Source organism: Eptatretus burgeri, chromosome 10 (genome assembly GCF_056783735.1).
Source record: "Eptatretus burgeri isolate ZD-2024b chromosome 10, Ebu_testis_v1, whole genome shotgun sequence".
Classification (NCBI taxonomy): Eukaryota; Metazoa; Chordata; class Myxini; order Myxiniformes; family Myxinidae; genus Eptatretus; species Eptatretus burgeri.
In genome coordinates, this window is record NC_140970.1 from 82,092,242 (window position 1) to 82,113,817 (window position 21,576).

Genomic DNA, 21,576 nt, shown 5'->3' on the forward strand with positions numbered 1-21,576 from the left:
CCCCAGCACCACAGAGCCTTTTCTCCTCCTCATTCGGCCCCCTCCCCTCGCTATTCTACAATACCCCACACTCCTTCAGCAACCCTCCTTACCTGCCCCCCTCATCCCTTTTCCTACCCCCCCTCAACCTCCTGCACCCAAAGCCTCCTCCCCTTCCTCTTCATTAAAAGTGTGGACCTCAAATATCCGGGGCCTTCGCTCAGGTCAGGTCAGGTATGGGAGCATGTGCCAGAACAGCGCGTCGCTGCGTCCACTTTCCGCCGGTACTCCAGGGGCCTCCGTCTGGCCATCCCCCAGGCAGATGCCAGGCCCATCCCCATCTCCTTGAGATGATGGTCAACCTGCTGCAACCATGAGGCACGTGGTCGGCCCACTGGCCTCCTCCACTCATGAGACTCCCTCGCTGAGAGAATCTGGTGAGCAGGATCAGCATCAGGAAAACGAGCCACATGTCCATACAGCCGCAGCTGACGCTCACGGACTATGCAGGTAACAAATCTCATCCGAGTCTCTCTCAGCAACCGCTCGTTGGACACAAAATCCGACCAGCGATAGCCAAGGATTCTCCGAAGAGACCTGGTACCAAAGGAATTAAGTCTCCGTCTCAGATCCTTGGTCAAAGTCCAAGTCTCGCACCCATAGAGCAAGACTGGAAGTACCAAGGACCTGAAGACTCGGACTTTCGTCCTACCGCACAGGTACCGGCAGCGCCACACCCCATGATCCAGTGAATCCATGACTCCCCAGGCCCGACCCAGACGTCTATTGACCTCCGGCTCACAACCTGCGGAGACATGAATATCACTGCCAAGGTAAGTGAATCTATCCACGACCTCAACATCCTCACCACAAACAGACACAGACAGGACAGCAGCATCCAAGATGTCACCGAAAGCCTGGATCTTTGTTTTGACCCAAGAAATCCGTAATCCCAACGGCTCCGACTCCTCATTCAGCACCTCGAGGGCCCCCAAGAGGATGTCTAAAGTCTCCGCAAAGATGACTGCATCATCTGCAAAATCAAGGTCCGAGATCTTGACATTGCCAAACGATGCACCGCAACTTGATCTCTCCGACATCCTCCCAAAAATCCAGTCCATACAAGTGCTGAGAAGTGTGGGGGCAAGTACACATCCCTGACGAACTCCAGTAACAACTGGAAATAAGTCAGAGGCGGTACCACCACACTTCACAGCACTCTCAGTACCAGAGTAGAGTTCAGACATCAGATCGATCAGTTTCGGTGGCACCCCACGAAGACCAAGAATCCTCCAGAGGACATCCCGATTCACTGAATCGAACGCTTTACAGAGATCAACATAGGCTGCAAGCAGCCCCTGCCGAAACTCTCGTCTGCGTTCAGTGAGGACACGAAGAGCAAGGATACGGTCAATCGTTGACCTCTTTGGTGTAAAGCCTGACTGCTCTGGACGCTGGTGCTCAAGCAGATGGTGGCGAACCCTATCAAGAATTATCCGAGCAAAGACCTTGCCCGGCACTGAGAGCAGCGTCACCCCTCGGTAGTTGTTGCAGTCTTGGCGATCACCCTTCCCTTTCCAGAGAGGGACAACAAGGCCCCTCTTCCAGTCAGTTGGGATGATGCCTGTGTTCCAGGCAGAGCACAAAACTGCATGCAACGACGCGAGTGCAGCATTTCCACCAGCCTTGAGAAGTTCAGCATGGATGCCACAGATCCCTGGAGCTTTGCCCCGTTTCAACCGGTTCACCGCAGCCCGTGTTTCCACAAGCGATGGTGGACCACAGTTGATTCGAGGGTCAGCAACAGGGATTGTAACACCCTTGACGTCCAACTCGACAGCTGGGGGATCAGCCTGGTACAACCGCTCAAAGTAACCGGCCCAGCGGGCCTTCACTTCAGACTCCTCTGTCAAGAGCCTACCACTCTCTGCTCGAACTGCAGTGCTCCGAGGGATGGGCTTGGATGAACGTAATGCGCGAATTCCCCTGTAAGCGGGACGAGAATCACCTGTCCACAGGTGATGCTCTACCCCCTCACAGATTCCTCGCACATAGGCCTCCTTGTCCACCCTCAGTGCACGTACAGTTTTACGTCTCAGCTCCCTGAACAGCTCAGCTCTGCCATTCAGCCTGGCCCTGCGACTCTGGTCAATGGTATCCAGTGTCCCTTGAGAGACAAAATTCTTCTTTGCCCTGCGGTGAACTCCAAGGCATCCACCGGCAACATCAAGGATGGTGGTCTTGAAGGTGCTCCACAACTCTTCAGGACCCCCCAAAGCACCCAGACCCGCCAAGTGTCCACTCAGCCTGTTCGCAAACTCCTCAGCTACTCTCTCATCCCTGAGCTTGGCAACATCCAGCCTAGGCTGGGATGGTACCATTCTCCAGGATTTAAGGTGCAGCTTTAGAGTTGCTACAACAAGCCTGTGGTCAGTATTGAGGAACTGAGCACTCCGGTAGACCCTGCAGTTCTGGATCATCCTCCAACGACCGTCAATGAGGACATGGTCAATCTCCTTTGCCACACCGCCAGCGTTGGAATACCAAGTCCAGCGATGAGCTTGCGGGCGCTGAAACCATGAACCAGCCACCCTAAGTCCATGACTTCTTGCAAAGTCAAGGAACTTAGTGCTATTCTGGTTCATAGTTCCTGACCCATGGGGACCAACACACACCTCATAACCATCCCTATCAGTTCCAGTCGATGCATTGAAATCCCCCAAGACTAGAAGTGTATCTCGTCTGGGGCACTGATCAACCACAGACTCGAGTGTGGCGTAGAATGCATCCTTCACGGTGAGATCACTCGCCTCAGTCGGAGCATAAATAGAGACCAGGGAAATGACACCTAAGGAGTGACGAATCCTTAATCTCATAATACGCTCGTTGACCGGTGTTACCTCAATTATCATTGGGGTCAGCTTATTGGACACAGCTACAGCAACTCCTTGGGTATGGTAACCATCAGAGCGACCAGACCAATAGTAGGTGTAACCACCCACCATTATCTCGCCGCAATCCGGTCTCCGAACCTCAGAGAGAGCTGCAATCCCGATGTCCAAACGCTTGAGCTCAGATGATAACAGAGACAGGTGATCATCCTCTCTTAGGGATAGGACATTCCAGGCACCCACCCGAAGGGACCGCCTCAGGTTAACCCAAGGAGACCGCCGTCTGGTGGACGACACCTCAGCACCACTCCGACACACTCTCCCGCAATCTGACCCAGGGATGTTACCCCGTGGTTTCTCTCCTTTCATCAAAGATTGGGGGTCCCGAAGGCTTTGCCCCAATCCCATCATCCGGTGAGCTGCCCTGCGAAGGGAAGCTGCACAGGAGGTACTCCCACGGAGTGGGTTTTCAGATTTTTTTGCGTTTTTGCGTTTTGCGGAATGAAGCGTTTTACGGTGGCCGGAGTGCAAATCCTGCCACCAACCTCCTAATAAGAAGTAACCCAACTGCAGGAGGACGTCCACAGACACAGTTGGGCACTAGATATGGATGGCCGTTGGCTCACAAGGAGCTCCTCCGCCCTTTGACAGGTTCTCCTCCTCATTCGGCCCCCTCCCCTCGCTATTCTACAATACCCCACACTCCTTCAGCAACCCTCCTTACCTGCCCCCCTCATCCCTTTTCCTACCCTCCCCCTCCACCTCCTGCACCCAAAGCCTCCTCCCCTTCCTCTTCATTAAAAGTGTGGACCTCAAATATCCGGGGCCTTCGCTCAAACCTTTCAGATCTTTCCATACAGGTTGCCACTGACAAACCAGACATTATCTGCCTAACAGAAACTTTCCTCTCCCAAGACGTGTCTGACTCCCAAGTATCTCTCCCTGGTTACTCCCTCTTTCGGTATGACAGACCTGAGCCTCGTCCTGGTGGAGGTGTTGCTCTCTTCATCAAAGACTCTATTCCTCACTCTCCATGCACTGCTCTCACTCCCCCACACCCCCAGGAATACCTCTGGCTTCGGCTTCCCCTCCACTCCCACCTCATGTTTATATGTGTACTGTACCGTCCACCGAACAGTGATGACTCCATCTACACCTCACTATCCGAAAACATGGACCATCTTCTATCTTCTCATCCAAACTCTCTCTTCCTCTTATGTGGTGACTTCAATTGTCATCACGCCAGTTGGCTAGGTGTGGGTACCTCTCTCACCTGCCATGGCACCTCAGCAAAAGCTTTCTGCGACTCATTGGGACTGACTCAATCGGTCAACTTCCCGACCCGGATCTCAACCAATGGTACTCCATCTCTTCTGGATCTGATTTTGACAAATTTCCCTGACAATATCTGCTGCTCTTCCTTCGCTCCAATTGGTTCTTCTGACCACGTCCTTGTCAAAGTGGACATCTCTCTGGCTGTTATCAGAGAACCACCTCACCGCCGTCGAGTCTGGCATTTCACTCAAGCCGACTGGCAGGGTCTCCGAGCAGCCATCAAACTTACAGACTGGTCTCCTATCACTACTTACTCAAACATCAACTCATCCTGGGAATTCTTTCAAAGAAACTTGCTCTCCCTCATGCACAGATTTATCCCCTCTCGTGTTCAGTTGTCTTACCCTTCCTCCCACCCTTGGTTTACTGAAGCATGTGGCGAGGCAGTTGTCGTGAAACAACTTGCCTTTGCCTCATGGAAAGCAAACCCAACTGAGGGCAATCTCAGTTCTTTCCACAAAGCTCGGAACAAGTGTGTATCTACCCTCAGGAGAGCCAGAAAACAACATCTTTCTCATCTCAAGTCTGAACTCTCAAACCTCTCTCTCTCCTCAAAATCCTGGTGGCGTTTAATCAAATCTGTTTCTGGTGTATGTTCCCCCTCCATCCCCTCCCTTACCTCAAATGGCCGCACTGCTGATTCCACACGTGATAAAGCTGAATGTCTAAACTCGGTGTTTGCAGCTAAATCTTGTGTCCTAAACCCATCACTATCTCTACCCACTTTACCCAGTCGCACCCAACTGTCCCTGGACTCTGTATCCTTTTCTCCTGACAAGGTGGAGAGCTTGCTTTCAAACCTCGAGTCAGATTCTGCAACCGGTCCAGACGGCATCAGCCCACGTGTCCTCAAAGCCTGCTCTTCTGCTCTTGCTCACCCTCTCTCTGTTCTATTCACCCTCTCATTTGCCCAAGGTCATCTGCCATCTGCTTGGAAATCTGCTAACATCACTGCCCTGCATAAAAGGTGCAAAAACAGATCCCTGTAACTACAGACCAATCAGCCTTCTCCCAATCATCAGCAAGGTGATGGAATCCATCATCGCTTCAGACATGAAATCCTTCCTCTTCTCCAATGGCTTGATTTCCAATCATCAATTTGGTTTCAGACCAGGTCACTCTACCCTGGATATGCTGCTTCTGCTCTCCCATCAATGGATGGAGGTCCTCAATGCCAGACAGGAAATCCGAGCCGTATCCCTGGACATATCACGTGCTTTTGACACAGTCTGGCACCCTGCCCTACTCACCAAACTCTCTTCCCATGGTATTCAAGGCCATCTCCACTCATGGCTCGCAGACTTCCTCTCCTGTCGCAGTCAACGTGTGGCCCTAAATGGAGTTCTTTCATCCCCTCTTCCTGTGCAGGCTGGAGTTCCTCAAGGTAGCGTTCTGGGCCCTGTTCTTTTTCTGGTTTTCATCAATGATCTCTCGGACTCTCTGGAAAATCCTCTATTTCTCTTTGCCGACGACTCCACCCTCTGCTGTACCATCTGTCATCCCTCAGACCGGCAAGCAGCAGCTTCTTCGCTCACTGCAGATCTGGATAAAATCACAAACTGGTCCAACACGTGGAACATGTCTTTCAATCCAGACAAATCTCACACTCTCACTATGTCTCTTCGAAAGGACCGTTTACAAAACCCCCCCATCCACTTTCTCAACAATCCTCTGGAAGAAGTCTTTTCTTTCAAGCTTCTAGGTCTCACTATCTGCCATGACCTTTCCTGGGAAAGTCACATTTCCAACCTCGCCTCAAAAGCCAGTCGCCGACTGGGAATCCTCCGTCATGCTAAGTCCTTCCTCGGCCCTCTTGAGCTCCTGACCACTTACAAAGCTTTTGTCCGTAGCCTGATGGAGTACTGCTCTCCCCTCTGGGCTGGTGCCCCTGCCTCCCACCTTTCTCGGCTTCACGCTGTCGAAACCAGGGCATTTAAGATCATCGGCATCTCCCGCAATGAAGCTGAGTCTTTGGGCCTCTCACTCAATCACCGCAGGTTGGTCGGTGGTCTTTCTGTCTTCTACCGACTCCTCTCCAGCCTTGCCCCCTGCTCTCTCTGCGATTTGTCCCCACCACATTTCCACAGGGCGCTCAAGGTCCGCCAACAACCCCCTTCTGGTAAAACTACCAAAATCACGAATCACTGCTCATCTTCACTCTTTCATTCCTCTTTTTTCCCGCCTTTGGAATAAACTTCCTCACTCTATTCTTTCCCATTCTTCCCTCCAGGCTTTCAAAACAGCTGTTCACCACCACCTCTTATCTTCCCCCATCCAAATCCTCGATCTTTTCTACCCCCGATAATCCACCCAAGCCCACTTCCTTCAATTCTCCTGCTTTCCTTCCTGAAAGTCCCCGAAATGTCCATCTTCTCTTCGCCATGTTCCCCGTCCCATCCCCATCCCTCTCCCTTCCACAGTTCACCTAATGTGTCTGTTCCCCACTGTTTTGTCCCTTCCACTCCCGCCCCTCTTGTCTCATGCCTCCTTGCTGTGAGTTGTGTGTTAGCTCTCATACGAGCCTCGACCAAGGTATACAAAAAAAAAAAAGAAAAAAAAAAAAGATATCTCGAAAATATGTAGACGGATTCGGACGAAACTTGGTGCACATGCTGGGTGTGTGACAAGGAAGAATCGATTCAATTTTGGTATAGATCCGAGTCCGGATCTGGATCTGATAATTTTTTAAGTGATTCTTCAGCATTGAGAGAAAGGGCTAAACTAATATAGGGTGTCCCAAAAAAATATACAACTTTTAAAATGCTTCGTTTGATCCTAAAAAAGCAGTAATTTTGTCACTAATGCTTCATTTCTGGTTGCAGAGACCCTAAAGTTTATTTTGATACCAAGCAAGCGCCAGAAAAATGCCAAGACTGACCGTACAACAACGGACGAAAATTGTTGAACTTTGGCACCAGACGAAAAGTGTCATACATGTGCAACGTCTTTACTCGAGACATTTCGGTATCCACTTGCGCCATTGCACCAAACTTTCGGACTATAAAGTGCACCATCGCAAAGTTTACCAATGTGGGAACCATCTGTGACCTTCACAAGGGTCACAGTGGTCGGAAGAGGACAGGTCGTAGCGAAGAAAATATGGAAATGGTGAGACAGGTGGTCGTTCAGAGTCCAAAAAAATCGATTCGACGACTTTCTGCCGAGACAAACATTCATAAGAGCACCGTTCAGAGGATCCTTCGCCAAAACATTCATGCCTTTCCATACAAAATTCAAACGGAAAACGGTGCTTACTGATCAACAGAAACGCAAACGACTAGACTTTGCAAATTGATCTCAGGAAAGTTGGAGGAATATGCAGACTTCCTCAAAAAACTTCACATGACAGACGAATGCCATGCTCACTTGTCCGGGGAGGTAAACAAGCAAAACTTTCGGTACTGGGGAACTGAAAATCCTGGTAATGCATCAACTGAACTGGTGCCTAGATCTGTTCTCAAAGTCACCATGTGGGTGGCGGTTGGTTGGTATGGGATAATTGGTCCATACCTCTTTGAAGATGACCAGGGTCGCACTTGCACGGTAAACCCGAGGAACTATCGCGAAATGATTCAGGAATTCTATCTGCCTGAGCTACGTACTCAGGTCCGTAGGAAAAACAACCTGAACCAGATGAGAACCCAGTGGTTCCAGCAGGATGGGGCACCACCCCATACAGCCAGGGAAACGAGGCGTTTTCTCAACCAACATTTTGAGGGCTGCTTTATCTCCCTCTACAAAGACGTTGACTGGCCACCGTATTCCCCTGACCTTACTCCTCCAGACTTCTTCTTGTGGGGGTATCTCAATGACAGGATCTTTGGAAACCCTAGGCCTCAGACTCTTGATCAGCTGAAGAAAAACATCCACCGAGAAATCCAGAACATTCCTCGGGAAACGTTTCCCAAAGTGATGGAGAACATGATAACGCGTTTGCAGGCAGTGATCGGACAACATGGAGCCTACGTCGAACATGTGGTCTAAAAGAAAACGACGATTCTATACCAAAATTTAAATTTTGGTGGCAATTTTGACATTGGTACAATAAACTTCAACCTTTCAGCTTTCTATCCAGCCATATATCTTTTTTAAAAAATATGTTATGACCATCCTCTTTGCAGATGAAAAGTTGTATATTTTTTTGGGACACCCTGTATATAGCACTTTATCTCAAAAAGTTGTGACGTATTCGGATGAAACGTTGTGGACATGTTGGGTGTGTGTCAAGAACGAATTGATTCAATTTTATTGTAGATCCGAATCCAGATCCGGATATGATAATTTTTTAAGTGATTCTTCACCATTGAGAGATAGGGCCAAAAACGACATAGTACTGTATAGCATGATATTTCAAAAATGTAATGGGCCTGATATGTTCTCATGGATCAGGTATTGCGTGGCGGAGGTTTGCGCTCCACCGAGTGCCCTTCTAGTTTTATCTGTGAACTACTTTGTGAGCCATTTCACACAACAATCCATATCCCGGACACACAATATATTTTATTTCTCCCCGAACTCTGCAGTTTTCTGGGATTTCTGCACCTGTGTACTGAGCATTTTGGTGCAGTTTATGTCATTTTGAAAGTTGCATGTTGCTCACCCAGTTGACAAACGTTCTGGGCAATGATTTCTGTGGTGTGTTTTAAATTAACAATTACATTTTATTTCAGAAAATATCACACTTTTGCAATTTTTTTTAAATTCAAGCTTCAATGTCTTAAACCATCGATAGGTTATTTCTAAGTATAAGTCGAGGCCCAGACTTCCAGGAGGGAAAAAAGTATCAACTTATCGTGTGTGTGTGTGTGTGTGTGTGTGTGTGTGTGTGTGTGTGCGTGCGTGCGTGCGTGCGTGCATGCGTGCGTGTGTGCGTGCGCGCGCTTATGCTGAAATGCGCCGGCCTAAGTCAGTCCTACATGTTTGAGCCTATTGCCATCGAAACAACAGGTGTCTACAGCCAATTAATGTCCCTCATTATCAATGACATTTGTGGAAGGCGTGAAAGACAACTGGCCACTTTCAACCTTTGGTCTTTCAACCTAATTGGGTCACACACCCAATTAAACACCAGTGGTCTTTCAACCACTGGTGAAAGACAACTGGCATCGTTCAATAAATGGCTGTGCTTGGCGGTCCAGCATGGAAACACCATTAGTATTTTGGCTTCCGCACGGGAAACAATTTCTGGATACTGACCCTTATTTTTTTCACCTTTTTAATATTGTATTTATTAACTTGGATTTTCTCAAAATGCATTCAATTTTAATTTTTAAATTGCTAAATCACAAGCTATTTTAGTAAATAAATAAATAACAATGAAAACTATTTTTTGCAATTATCTTGTCAAAATCTGTTTCAAATATTTTTTTTGAATGAGATTTGAAGGTATTTAATTACGTATGCACATTGCAACAGGTTCCAAGTTGAAATGCTTAAACATGAAGCTATTGTGCCCAAATTTGTTACATGATTAGTGAGAATATCATTCCGACAGCCAAAATTGCTATGATTTGAAAAAAAATCCAACGTGTATAACATAAAGCAGTCCTTGAGGATTGTGAGTCATTTTATATTCACCTTGCAAGTCATATATATATATATATATATATATATATATATATATATATATATATATATATATATATATATATATATATATATGTACTGTACTGTACTGTGCTGTATTGTACTGTACTGAGTATGTTGTTCGTAGAATTCCTTGAATACCTCGTATACCATGAAAGTTTATTTTGTCAGAAAAAATACGGGAGTGGTGCTACACTATCACACCAATTAAACATGTGGTCTGGCCAGTTCCACATGTAAACTAACTTAATGGTTGGGATGTTGTCTACTTGCTAGGTGCTGATTGTGCAGTTTGGAGGCAAACCATTCAGCTGTGCTCCGCTTTCTCTTGACTTGTGGCTCTGGTGTGTGTTCATCGGCATCAGTGAGCTTCTTTGGGGCCAGGTGAGATGATAGGATTGGGTAATGCACTTATAAGTAGTTCTTGCTTGTTGTTCACTTCATACCTGAGAAAGAAATAATGAACATTGAACGTAATTACAACGACCCAGAATAACGTGTTGCCTCATCCCAAGCTTTTTACCCCGCACACGCGAAGCGAAAAGCAGGGTTTAGCAATTGGTTCATTTCTGTCCGTCCGTCCGTCCATCGTCTGTCTGTCCATCTTATCAGCTTATCATCGAGGAACAATTTATTTAAATCCGATGTCATATTTTGAACATGAATCGGAATATGAATAGGAAGACCAGTCTTTCATTTCAATGTACTTTGGCTTTGAATTCGTCCTGATTGCACATGCAGAAAGGGGAGTGAGATTATTTCTTTACTCTGTCTGCCTGCCTGGCAGGCAAACAAAATTGAAAATCATTCCAAACAGGAAACTTACTGTTTTTAAGGGTGTCATAAAGGATACACACATCAGGGCATGAAGAACTAATGTAATGTGTCAGAAAGGGTGAAGTAATAGATATTGCAGAAAATGGCGGTAAATTCTTGAATTAATTAATTTATACGACTTTTCCCAATCTTTATTTTATTTGAATTTAATTATTTACTTTAACACTGTATAACACAAATCGTCTGGCACAACACTTCCAAGAACCTCCAGTTTTGCAGTACCTGTACTTCAATTTAAATAATGGTTCAATGGGGATGGTGTATAAGGGTGGTGTTCGGTACTACTTCAAGGGCACCAAACTTCTCAATTTTGTTTTTGACGATCATTAAAATAATCATTTTATTAAAATTGAAGTACAGTACTGTAAATACTTGAACACTGCATGGGGTATTGTTATATGAACTCTCTAGATCCCATCGTGAAAGTGATATAATTGGTATTTACCTTCATTTTAGCTGAACGTTTTTTGCTGCTTCAAGGTAGATTTATTCACATTGTTTATTGCCAAAATATTTTGCTGCTTGTGAAATTCACACTCTCAGGGTGACATTCTAGTTTTACTGAATAGGGGGGTGGGAAGGAAAGGAAAATTGGAATAGTGAAGACATGATCCTACCCTGAGTATATAAAAACTCATTCATTACCTCTGCCACGGAAGGTGGACTGAGGTTATGTTTCACCCCTCCCTGTCTGTTTATTACTTGCGAAATTGAAGATTCGCAAGTATATTGGTTGGTCTGGTCTGTTATTCCTTTTGTCTGTATGTCAATCACCTACCTGCAGGTCACATTTTTACTCCGATCGTCACGAAACTTCACCATCACGAAACAGGTAGTGACAAACTGGAAGTCTATTGTTTTTGAGTTCAATAGGTCAAGGTCAGATTAATCGTCAATTTTCAAACGATTCACTTGATATATATGTATATCTGTATCGATATATATATATATATATATATATATATATATATATATATATATATATATATATATATATATATATATAAAAACGAAAAGCATGGTGAAGTCTTGTGACTATTTGCCTATTGAACATCAGTTTCACCCTGAATTCACACACTTAGTCTAATAATTATGTAACATTGGAATGTACCTTTCAACCCTTTAGACTGCTGAGACCCCTTCAACCGTTGAAAGCCCTTTAAAACCCCAAGGACCACAAAGACCCAGATGACCCAAAAGTCCCGGAGGACCCAAAAGACACAAGAACTAGATGACCCAAAACTCACCGAGAACCCAAAAGACCCAGAAAACCCCTAAGACCTTCAAGACCCCTTTGACTGTTAAGACCCTTTCAACACTTTGGACATCTTTAGATCCCTTCACCCTTCAGACCTTTTATACCCTTTTGATCACGAGAACCTTTATATCTTTGCACCCCTTAAGGCTATTTAGACCCCTTAGACTTTAACACCATTTGGACCCCTTACACCCTTCAGACAGATTAAACAGCTCAGACCCTTGACCATTTCGAGATTTATACCATTTGGGCCTTTTTATATGGCAATTAAATTTGTACAAAAGAAATGTTTGTATTACGATTAGTCTAAACCATGACAACACAGCAAATCTGTGACGTAAATCTCTGTAACGTGCGGAGAGGCCGATGTAAAGGTGTGTTCTGGTGCAAATACTGCAGGTGCTGGTGAACGAGTTGTTAGTCTGTGCTGCTAGTATAGTGCATGGTGCAAATATTTATTACTTTGTGTTCAAATAAACAAATATTTATTACTTTAAATACCAGTTTAATTGATATGGACGGTGACCCCAGAAAAGAAAATGGATTGAACGGGAATGTTACTGGGTCCATAACTCGTCAATCCCGTGTCATCGAGAGACATATGGAGACTCGGGAGGAAGTCCCGTTTTATCCTATGTACCCAAGTCTTACCAAAATCGAGGGATTCTTCACAATTATACACTATTTATAGTTATAGCATAATTAAACATCAAAGTACTTCAACAACACACATCATACAACTATACAATGTATATTATCTGTCTTGTGTTTGAGAAAAGTCTCCACTCGTGCTTTTGTCTCTTCCTGCAGCCAGTTTGTGGATCGCTTTGCCAGCAACAAGCTTCTTCTCACTAATCAAACCTCTCTCTCTCTCTCTCTCTCTCTCTCTCTCTCTCTCTCTCTCTCTCTCTCTCTCTCTCTCTCTCTCTCTCTCTCTCTCTCTCTCTCTCTCTCTCTCTCTCTCTCTCTCTCTCTCTCTCTCTCTCTCTCTCTCTCTCTCTCTCTCTCTCTCTCTCTCTCTCTCTCTCTCTCTCTCTCTCTCTCTCTCTCTCTCTCTCTCTCTCTCTCTCTCTCTCTCTCTCTCTCTCTCTCTCTCTCTCTCTCTCTCTCTCTCTCTCTCTCTCTCTCTCTCTCTCTCTCTCTCTCTCTCTCTCTCTCTCTCTCTCTCTCTCTCTCTCTCTCTCTCTCTCTCTCTCTCTCTCTCTCTCTCTCTCTCTCTCTCTCTCTCTCTCTCTCTCTCTCTCTCTCTCTCTCTCTCTCTCTCTCTCTCTCTCTCTCTCTCTCTCTCTCTCTCTCACACACACACACACACACACACACACACACACACACACACACACACACACACACACACACACACACACACACACACACACACACACACACACACACACACACACACACACACACACACACACACACACACACACACACACACACACACACACACACACACACACACACACACACACACACACACACACACACACACACACACACACACACACACACACACACACACACCTAATTGGTTGCCAGCAGAGCAAAGGCTCCGAAGTATTTCCTCAACCTTTGGGAAATCCTTACCTGAGAATTTCCAAAGGATAGTTTATGCAACATCCCTTGAGGAAATCCTTCGCTAAAGAATTGCAGTGTACCTTATGGGGAAAGATGAGGGAATTTTATACAACCAGGCCATATGCCCTTGTTTGATTCTGATGAGACATGTTGTCAGCAGGATGTTAATGTACAGTTATGTTTTGTCCACCCATGGTCAGGTGATTGCTACTGTGCCCACAAACAAACTGCCATGCCTTGGGGTGTTTAGCCGGGGGGCTTCAGCTTCACTTCCACCACCAAGTGACGATGATGAAGAGGAGTACGAAATCGACCATGCGGAACGGGAGCTTCGCCGTGGCCAGATCTTGTGGTTCCGTGGTCTCAACCGCATCCAGACACAGGCATGTTGATCATTCTTTTAGTGTTGGTCTTCTGATTGCTTGAAACCTGTTAATGTTGCTGAAGACAACCTGTTGTTAACCAATTTTGAAAGTTTGTTTTGTTGTTTCTTTCGTTATTGGTCGACAGTTTGTGATTTTGCTTTTTTCTTCAGTTTTTGAGGTTTAAAACATTTTGATCAACTTTTTTATCCACAGTAGCTCAAGCAATATGGTACCAGAGCCCATACTTTGTTTTAGTGTTTCTTAAATATTTGTCAAAGATCGAGAAAGACATCTGATGTAATGAATCGCACAGGAATGGCTGACTGATTTTGGTTGGATGTGAAATGCAAGTCTGTAGCTCTTTTTGACTCGTTGGGCAATTTTCTTTAGAATTATCCAACCAGCAGTCAGAGTTTCTTGATTAGGTGAGAGATCATTGATTTAGTGTGTGCGTGCATGCGTGCGTGTGTGCGCGTGCGCGCATGTAGTGTGTGCAGGGTATGTTTAGTGTCTATGTTTATTATGTGCAGTGTGTACGTAGTACGTAGTGTGTGTGCAGGGTACGTGTAGTGTGTAGTATGTGTGTGTAGTGTATTGTGTGTGCAGTTAGTGTGTGTAGTGTGGTATAGTTTCTCTTCACAGCTTATTTTCCTAACAGTACAAAGTTGTATATAATCTGCAAATTTCTGTAAACCATGTGACCCCCACGCATTCAACCAGATTATTTATTTGACTCTAATTTAGGAGAATTTGAAATCATTTATATCTTGAAGAATTCACGAAAAGAGAATTTGAGATTTGCAACAGTTGCAAAAAATGTCGAGGGGGACACAATGTCCCTCCCCAAACCCCCCCCAGTGCAGTTTGAGTTAAACTAATAAATTCACAGGTGGGGAATTGTAGCACAAAGTATGCCGTCCCTCAGTTGGATGTTAGGCCGGGTGTCCCATCTTGCGTTAGTTGCTGGAGGTTAAAGATCCCCGGCGTCTTTCATGAAGACTCGGCAAGTTATTGCCACCACGCTGAACAGATTGTTAATTCCTGCCAAAATTATCTCCAGTCCAACATCAGGCCTGGCCAGCCACTTCATAGAAGACTTGAGCAAAATAACTTTTGGCTGATCCCACGAAGATGTGAAGAACATTCAAGAAGTTGTCAATTGGTTTTAAAATATTTGTCTCTTCCACTCGCTGTATTTTTATCTTTGTACACATCACATTTTGCAGCATTCATATGTGGCATTATGTTGGTAGTGACTGAAATTAGCAGCATCTGTATTGATTAGGGACTATTTTAGGACCAGCATACCTGTCAGTAAGAATTTTACGGTCTCACAGTAAACTCGAATGTGCAAAATACAGCAAATGCAACCCAGAAATATCTGAGCAAATCTCCATTTTTGTGACACTCTCCCACACTTGTGTGCACACTAGTGGTGTCTGTGCACAGATTTATGACAGATCAAATGGCCTTCAACCCCAATGGCATAAATAGGATGTGCAAGGGTGAGTTAATAGATTATGACGCTTTGGTCTCTACAGCTCTTTATTGAGCCCACAAGCATACATTGTGCCGGTCATTTTTCAACACAATCCTCAAGATTTGTCCCTTCTCAGTGTCAGTTTCTTCATTCCTGCAGAGGAGACCTTTTTATGGTTGGTGCATCGGCTCATCCGGACAGCCTTCTTGACATCGTTGTGCCACGCAAAGTGCATGCCACTTAGGGTCTCCTTCAGTGGACCAAACTCATGGTAATCCGATGGAGCAAGGTCGAGGCTGCTCGGCAGGTGTGGCCAACCTCCCACTCAAGTTTGGTGATGATGCCTCCCATCATGCAGGTGGTGCAAAGTCTGGCATTGTCCCGTTGCAGAAGCACACCCTGGGACAGGATACCGGGACGATATCTGCGAATGATTTTGAAATAGTCCGATGGAACTTATTCTACTTCTGGGATGTTGGATATTTCCACTCCATGCTTTATCTCTGATTTATGTTCATACAAGAACGTTTGTGTTTCACCCCCAATCACAATGCAAGAGAGGAAGTCATCTCCTCATGAAAATGCTGGAGTAAGGCTGTACTGGTTACTAAACACTGGGTCCTATGAGCATCTGTGAGCATTTTGTGCACCCACCTGCATGACACCTTTTGAAAATTGTTGATGGACAATCATTTGCATGATATTATGACGGATGTCAAGTTATTTGAGAATGTCATCTAAAGTCATGCTTCGATCACTACAGATAGGTTTGTCCACATGGGTGATGTGCTGTGCGGACATGTCCTCCCATTATCTCCCAGGACACTGTCATTACACACACTTTGTCTCACTTCTCCAATATTTTGTATCCAACTGTACACATTGCTATGGTCCAAGCATGATGCCCTATACTGTACAGCTCGTTTTTCTGTAAATGTCAACCACTTACGCCCATAAAAAACAGATAACTGATCATGGTTCAACGAGCATGAAACTTTTCAATGGTGCTGCCATCTTGGTCACGTGATTCCGAGTTGCCAACCTGCAACCACAGATTATCGCACAATGAACGTACGATTCAGGGGTGCCAATTTACATTTCAGGATGGAGACAGGCATGCATATCATCGTGTGTGCATCTTTAGAATGAAAAGTTGCAGAATTTATTGACTCGCTCTCGTAGTTGACAGTATGATCTCTATTGTCATTATATCTCTGGTATTTTCGACAGCGAGTGTGGAGCGTATAAATATCGATGTCTCTGCTTTCAAATACGAGAAATATAAAATTTAATTGAAGCACCTGAAAAAAAATCTGGGAAAATACTATACAATTATATAATGTTAACATGTTTACATTAAGCCTGGTGTTGGCTTAGTGGTTAGGGTGGTGGCTTGGGATCCCAGGGTCCTGAGTTCAAGCCCCGTTGGCTGCTGAATTAACACCAGGGGGTTGACTCAGCCTGTCATCCTTCCGAGGTCGGCGAAATGAGTACCAGTGTACTGGTCCCGGTGTATGCCCCGGTTAGAATAGGTGTACCATATCCCTGTGTGTCGTTAGAAGCGACCAGGTTTGGCGTCAGGAAGGGCATCCGGCCATAAAACATTGTCTTGTCAAAGAACATTCAAGAAAAAGCCCAACGCCTGCACAGCAGGGAAAAATGGCTGTAAAAACGTTCATTTATTTATTATAACATGTTTACATTGACATTGCTGATGTTTATCTATCTAATCCTGCTGTACCATTCCTTCCCACCCCTCTTGTGTGTACAGCACTTCTAATCTATAATGTCACCTTAACCAATGATCTCTTTGTCTTGACTAACCTGGGCTTTCAACTTTCTGGTGCTTTGCTTGATGTCTTTTCCAGCTGTGACTTCACCTGTTGAATCGTTCCACATCTTGACCTTGACACAAACACACAACATCAAACTACCTGGCCAAGCAATGATATGATGAATATCATCATCCAGAAGTTTGCCAAGACTAGTTATAGTGCACGCCATTAAGCCACTTGTCTCTCGCTAATTATTTTCACAGCAATGCATGGCACCATGTAACAGCTTTTACAAGCCACTTAGAGGAGGTTTGTTTGTTGTTTGAGTTTAAAAGATTGAATTTTGATTGAACATTAAATTTTCTATTGCAATACATGCCTTATGTGCAATAAATTGGCTTTTTGAGGCACATATAGATTATTCTGCGCATAAGGCAACAACAACAACAACAACAACAACAACAACATAAGGAAACTTTAGGCAACATCTGGATATCTCTACCTGAAAACCTGATGGCTTTGTCATAACCGCAGGCAAGAAATGAAAGTAACTTAACATGATGCTTTCACAATTCCACTCATGGAATGGTACCACCAGGCTTGTCTTGCCTGTAGAATCGCATTCTATCGTACATTTACCCAACATCCTTCACATTGCCTCGTTTACCAACTTCCTATCTCATACCCCCAATCTACTGATCATTGTGACAGATGGGAGTGGTGACGGCGTTTCAAGGTGCACCAGCATTGCAGGCTCCGTTGCGGCGCCAAGCCACGATAGCATGTCACTATCCCCGTCACGAGCAGAACACTTCTACGCCCTCACGCCCTCTTCTGTCTGCAACTGCTTGTGAGTGGGGGACTTTAACCCCCCTCACCCTTAACATCTTTGCCCCTGCTTTGTTCTGCGTATGATTTTCTCTGCCTCAGTTTTATATTTCATTTTTATTTATTTTCATTGTTATTTCATTTCTTCAGCAATAATTCATCTTACCGAATACTAATAATCTCTTACGTTTGCAAAATTTACTTTCTCATTTATCATCCATCTTTGTCTTATTGTCGCTAATTACAAATCTTCATAGTTTCCATTTCCTATCCATCTATCCTTCCACCAACCTTGCAGTTTAAGATACACATTACACCTCTCCATTCCTGTATTTTATGTCTAATGTTATGCTTTGGCCTGTGCTTTCATCCATATCAAGTGAGCTTCTTCCTCATGCTTGTCACCTTTATCAAAACATTGTTTTCAGACTTGGGCCTAAAAAAACAAATGTGGAGTTTCCGGTAACCCGACCTACTCCAATAATTCCTACCAACCCAAATTATTTATTATTTTTTGCGAGGGTCGACTTCCGGGCAGCCATTTTATGTCTGTGCATGGCATGACTCTATTGCATGGCCATTGTTGACCGCTGTGGTCTCATCAGAGAAAATCCGCACCTGTTGATTTCATTTAAGGGATCAGAAAGTTTGATCGGCATTTTAAAAACATTGAAAAACCAACCTGGGACACATCGATGGTGTCTTGTTCAAAGTCGGAAATGGATCCTGGATAGACATTCCCGACTTTGACAGAATCATGGCTGCCGTGCAGACATTTGGTTTTCATGTTTTTTTTATTTAAAGTGCCAATGTGGTCACCAAGACACACAAGCACACAAGATGTTAGACCCATGTTCCAAAGCCATTTTTGTTCCAAAGTAAGAAAAATTGCAAGATCTTATCATTATCTCAGTTTAATGTGTGCCTTTAATAGACAGAACTGTACTTTGTTGGGGGAGGGGCCTGTTTATACCCTGCAAACAGGATACACACTTTATTTTATACTAGCAAATACCACTTGTCACTTCACTGACAGGAATACAGGGGGGGAAGGGGGGTCGAAGGGGAGGAGGGGGAGTCGAAGGAGAGGAGGAGGGAGCGGGGGAAGTGGAGAGGTAAGGGGAAAGGGAGGAGGAAGGAGGTGAAGGGGAGGGGAGAGTGTGGAGGGGGAGAAGGGGGAAGATGGGTGGGGGGGTATCTGGAGGGGGGGTATATAACAATTGCTATGTTGCCAAATTATGCAGAATAAATTTTAAAAGTATTGGTTGGGGGTCGTATGGGGGGCGGGTTAAAGTTTCTTATTTTGAAGAGTATAAACTTCATGGATTCCCCCAAAGGGTGTAATGTATGATTTTTGTCAACTGGAAAGGGTCTAATATCTGAATATACAAGATTTTCAGGGATGATGAATGGGAGATTAGTTTTCTTCCATTCCTTCATATATTCTGTTGATTCATGTTAATGATAAGCTGTCTTTACCACTGCTGAGAACAGCTTCAATGTTTAAAGGAAACCGAGCAGAGATACTAAATTGGTGTCATTTAATCCTCTTACATGTGTACATAACACTGTTTTACCCCAATTGTTGTATCTCACAATGGACATGTTAAAGTTCATGATTCTATAACTATATCTTTTCAATGATCAACATACACATACTAGTTGGAAAGATGTAGAATCTGAAACGCTGTACAGCTTCCATTTAAACACGAAAAAAAAAAATCCTCCCCCCCCAAAAATCCCAACCTACTGACCCCATTCATTGAGCAGCATGTTACCGGAAACCCAACTTTTTGGTGGTGGGGGGGGGGAGGGGGAGACTTAATTTATTTTCGACCTCGATTTACTTTTCCTTGGAAACTACAAAGAATGAGAGAAGAAAAAAAAAACATGTTCATTCCTTTATTATCTTGCCAAAACGAAGTTTTTGCAAGATATGTTAGTCAGCTTGTATGTTTTTTTTGTTGTTTTTTTTGTTTGTCTGTAATCACGTATCGATCACTCTGCAGAGCACATTTATCATTGGAAATTTTCGTAACTTCGCATACCAGAGGCCTATAGAGGTCCCTTTCAGCGCATAAAATTTTCAAGGTCAAAGGTCAAGGTCACTTTGTCGCAAATCAGGGGAGTCGACGAAACCCTTATTTTTTGATCGGATCGTCTTCAAACTTCATGGGAATATAGTTCATGGTCTGGCGCTCAGCTGATTAATTTTTGGTGGCGATCGGCCTTGACCTTCATGGTTAGCGCTGGAGGTCGAAAGTTTTTGACCCCAAGGTCAAATTTTGAAATCTTAGATACCATATCGAGTAATACCTCATATGAAAGTGCTTGATAAGTGCTTTCCAGATCTGTCAAAATTTTGACGCTATGACGTCATGACGAAAAAACGGATTTTTCATGAAAATTTTATTTCCTCAGTTCTCATCAAAATCTCTTGATATTTCATGTACAACGGTCCTGGAGAGATACCATTAACCATACGAAAATATAAAGGTCAAGGTCACAAAAAGGTCAAGCATCAAGGTCGACGAAACCCTTATTTTTTGAGTAACTTTAATCGAATAAATAAGTCACTCATGTTCAGATTTTGGCAAGATACTGGTCACCCTGGGGGTGACATTGGTTTTTTTTGTTGTTGTTCGTTTTATTTCATAAAGAAAATTAATAACTTTTTTAAAATGTCAAACTTTACTTTCGGAAATGAGAATCTAGTACTTACTGTAAGACCCCGGTTTATGTCGGGGATGCATTCCCGAAGTGACGAATATTGAAACAATGAAAATCAAAGCAATTTTTCTCAGAAGTAATAGAATAAGAGAGGATGTGTTCCTAAAGTCGTCACTTCAGGTATTATATTTTGCTTTTTGCTTATAATATTACCCTTTTTTTGATTAATGACGGTTATATTCAAGTAAAAAAAAAAAAAAAAATATATATATATATATATATATATATATATATATATATATATATATATATATATATATATATATATATATATATATATATTAGGGTGTGTCTAATGACTACATGAAAAATTTAAGTTTGATATTTTATATCGGCCAGGTAAAATTTGTGTGCCACTTTATACAAAAACACCATATCCAGAATTAAAACTTAATAGCACAACATTTACTATACGACTTGCTCAACGAGACCAAAGGTTTTCACAGTTGTGCTCAAAGCCGGTCACTGCTGTGTTTACTGGCATTGCGGCCAGTGGCCACCCATAATATTTTTTTGGTGACACACCAAAGCAAAATAGATAAAACATAAATATTATTAATTTTAAGTTTTGTTTTTGAGTTACCCTCTCCAAAGACAGCCCTGCACAATGCACAGCACATCTAGCCTGCGAAGCCTGACAGTGCAAAGCAGCACCACACATTCGACCGACAGCTCACAATAAATTGTAACACAATTTTATATCGCAGGGCATTGGCTGCAGCATACAGCTTTGTATTATTTATCTCGACTGCTTGTTGATGTAATCGTTGTGATGCTTATTCCATTCAATGTTTGGCTGCTTGCCATTGTTTGGCTTGTTTGCAGGTGAAATGGCGAACTTAACAAGGAAAAAGACTGAGATTTGGTTGATTGGTGGCACAGAAGATCACTTCAGTTGTGCTAAGCTACCTTCACGAGGAGAGGTGCTCAAGGT

General features: G+C 44.0%; 1 protein-coding gene across 8 annotated transcripts in view; it reads left to right on the top strand.

Annotated features, from left to right (window-relative positions):
- LOC147018977 (plasma membrane calcium-transporting ATPase 3-like) overlaps positions 1 to 21,576 on the top strand; it is a 330,377-nt gene that overhangs the window by 297,354 nt on the left and 11,447 nt on the right. For 5 of the 8 annotated variants that reach the window (XM_085899110.1, XM_085899109.1, XM_085899108.1 and 2 more), the window contains 4 exons: positions 10,068 to 10,175; positions 13,665 to 13,847; positions 17,796 to 17,934; positions 21,468 to 21,574. In XM_085899110.1, the coding sequence (XP_085755236.1) occupies positions 10,068 to 10,175; positions 13,665 to 13,847; positions 17,796 to 17,934; positions 21,468 to 21,574 (537 nt within the window). The remainder of the gene's footprint in view (positions 1 to 10,067; positions 10,176 to 13,664; positions 13,848 to 17,795; positions 17,935 to 21,467; positions 21,575 to 21,576) is intronic. The other 3 variants (XR_015062602.1, XM_085899114.1, XM_085899113.1) reach the window with 3 other exon arrangements.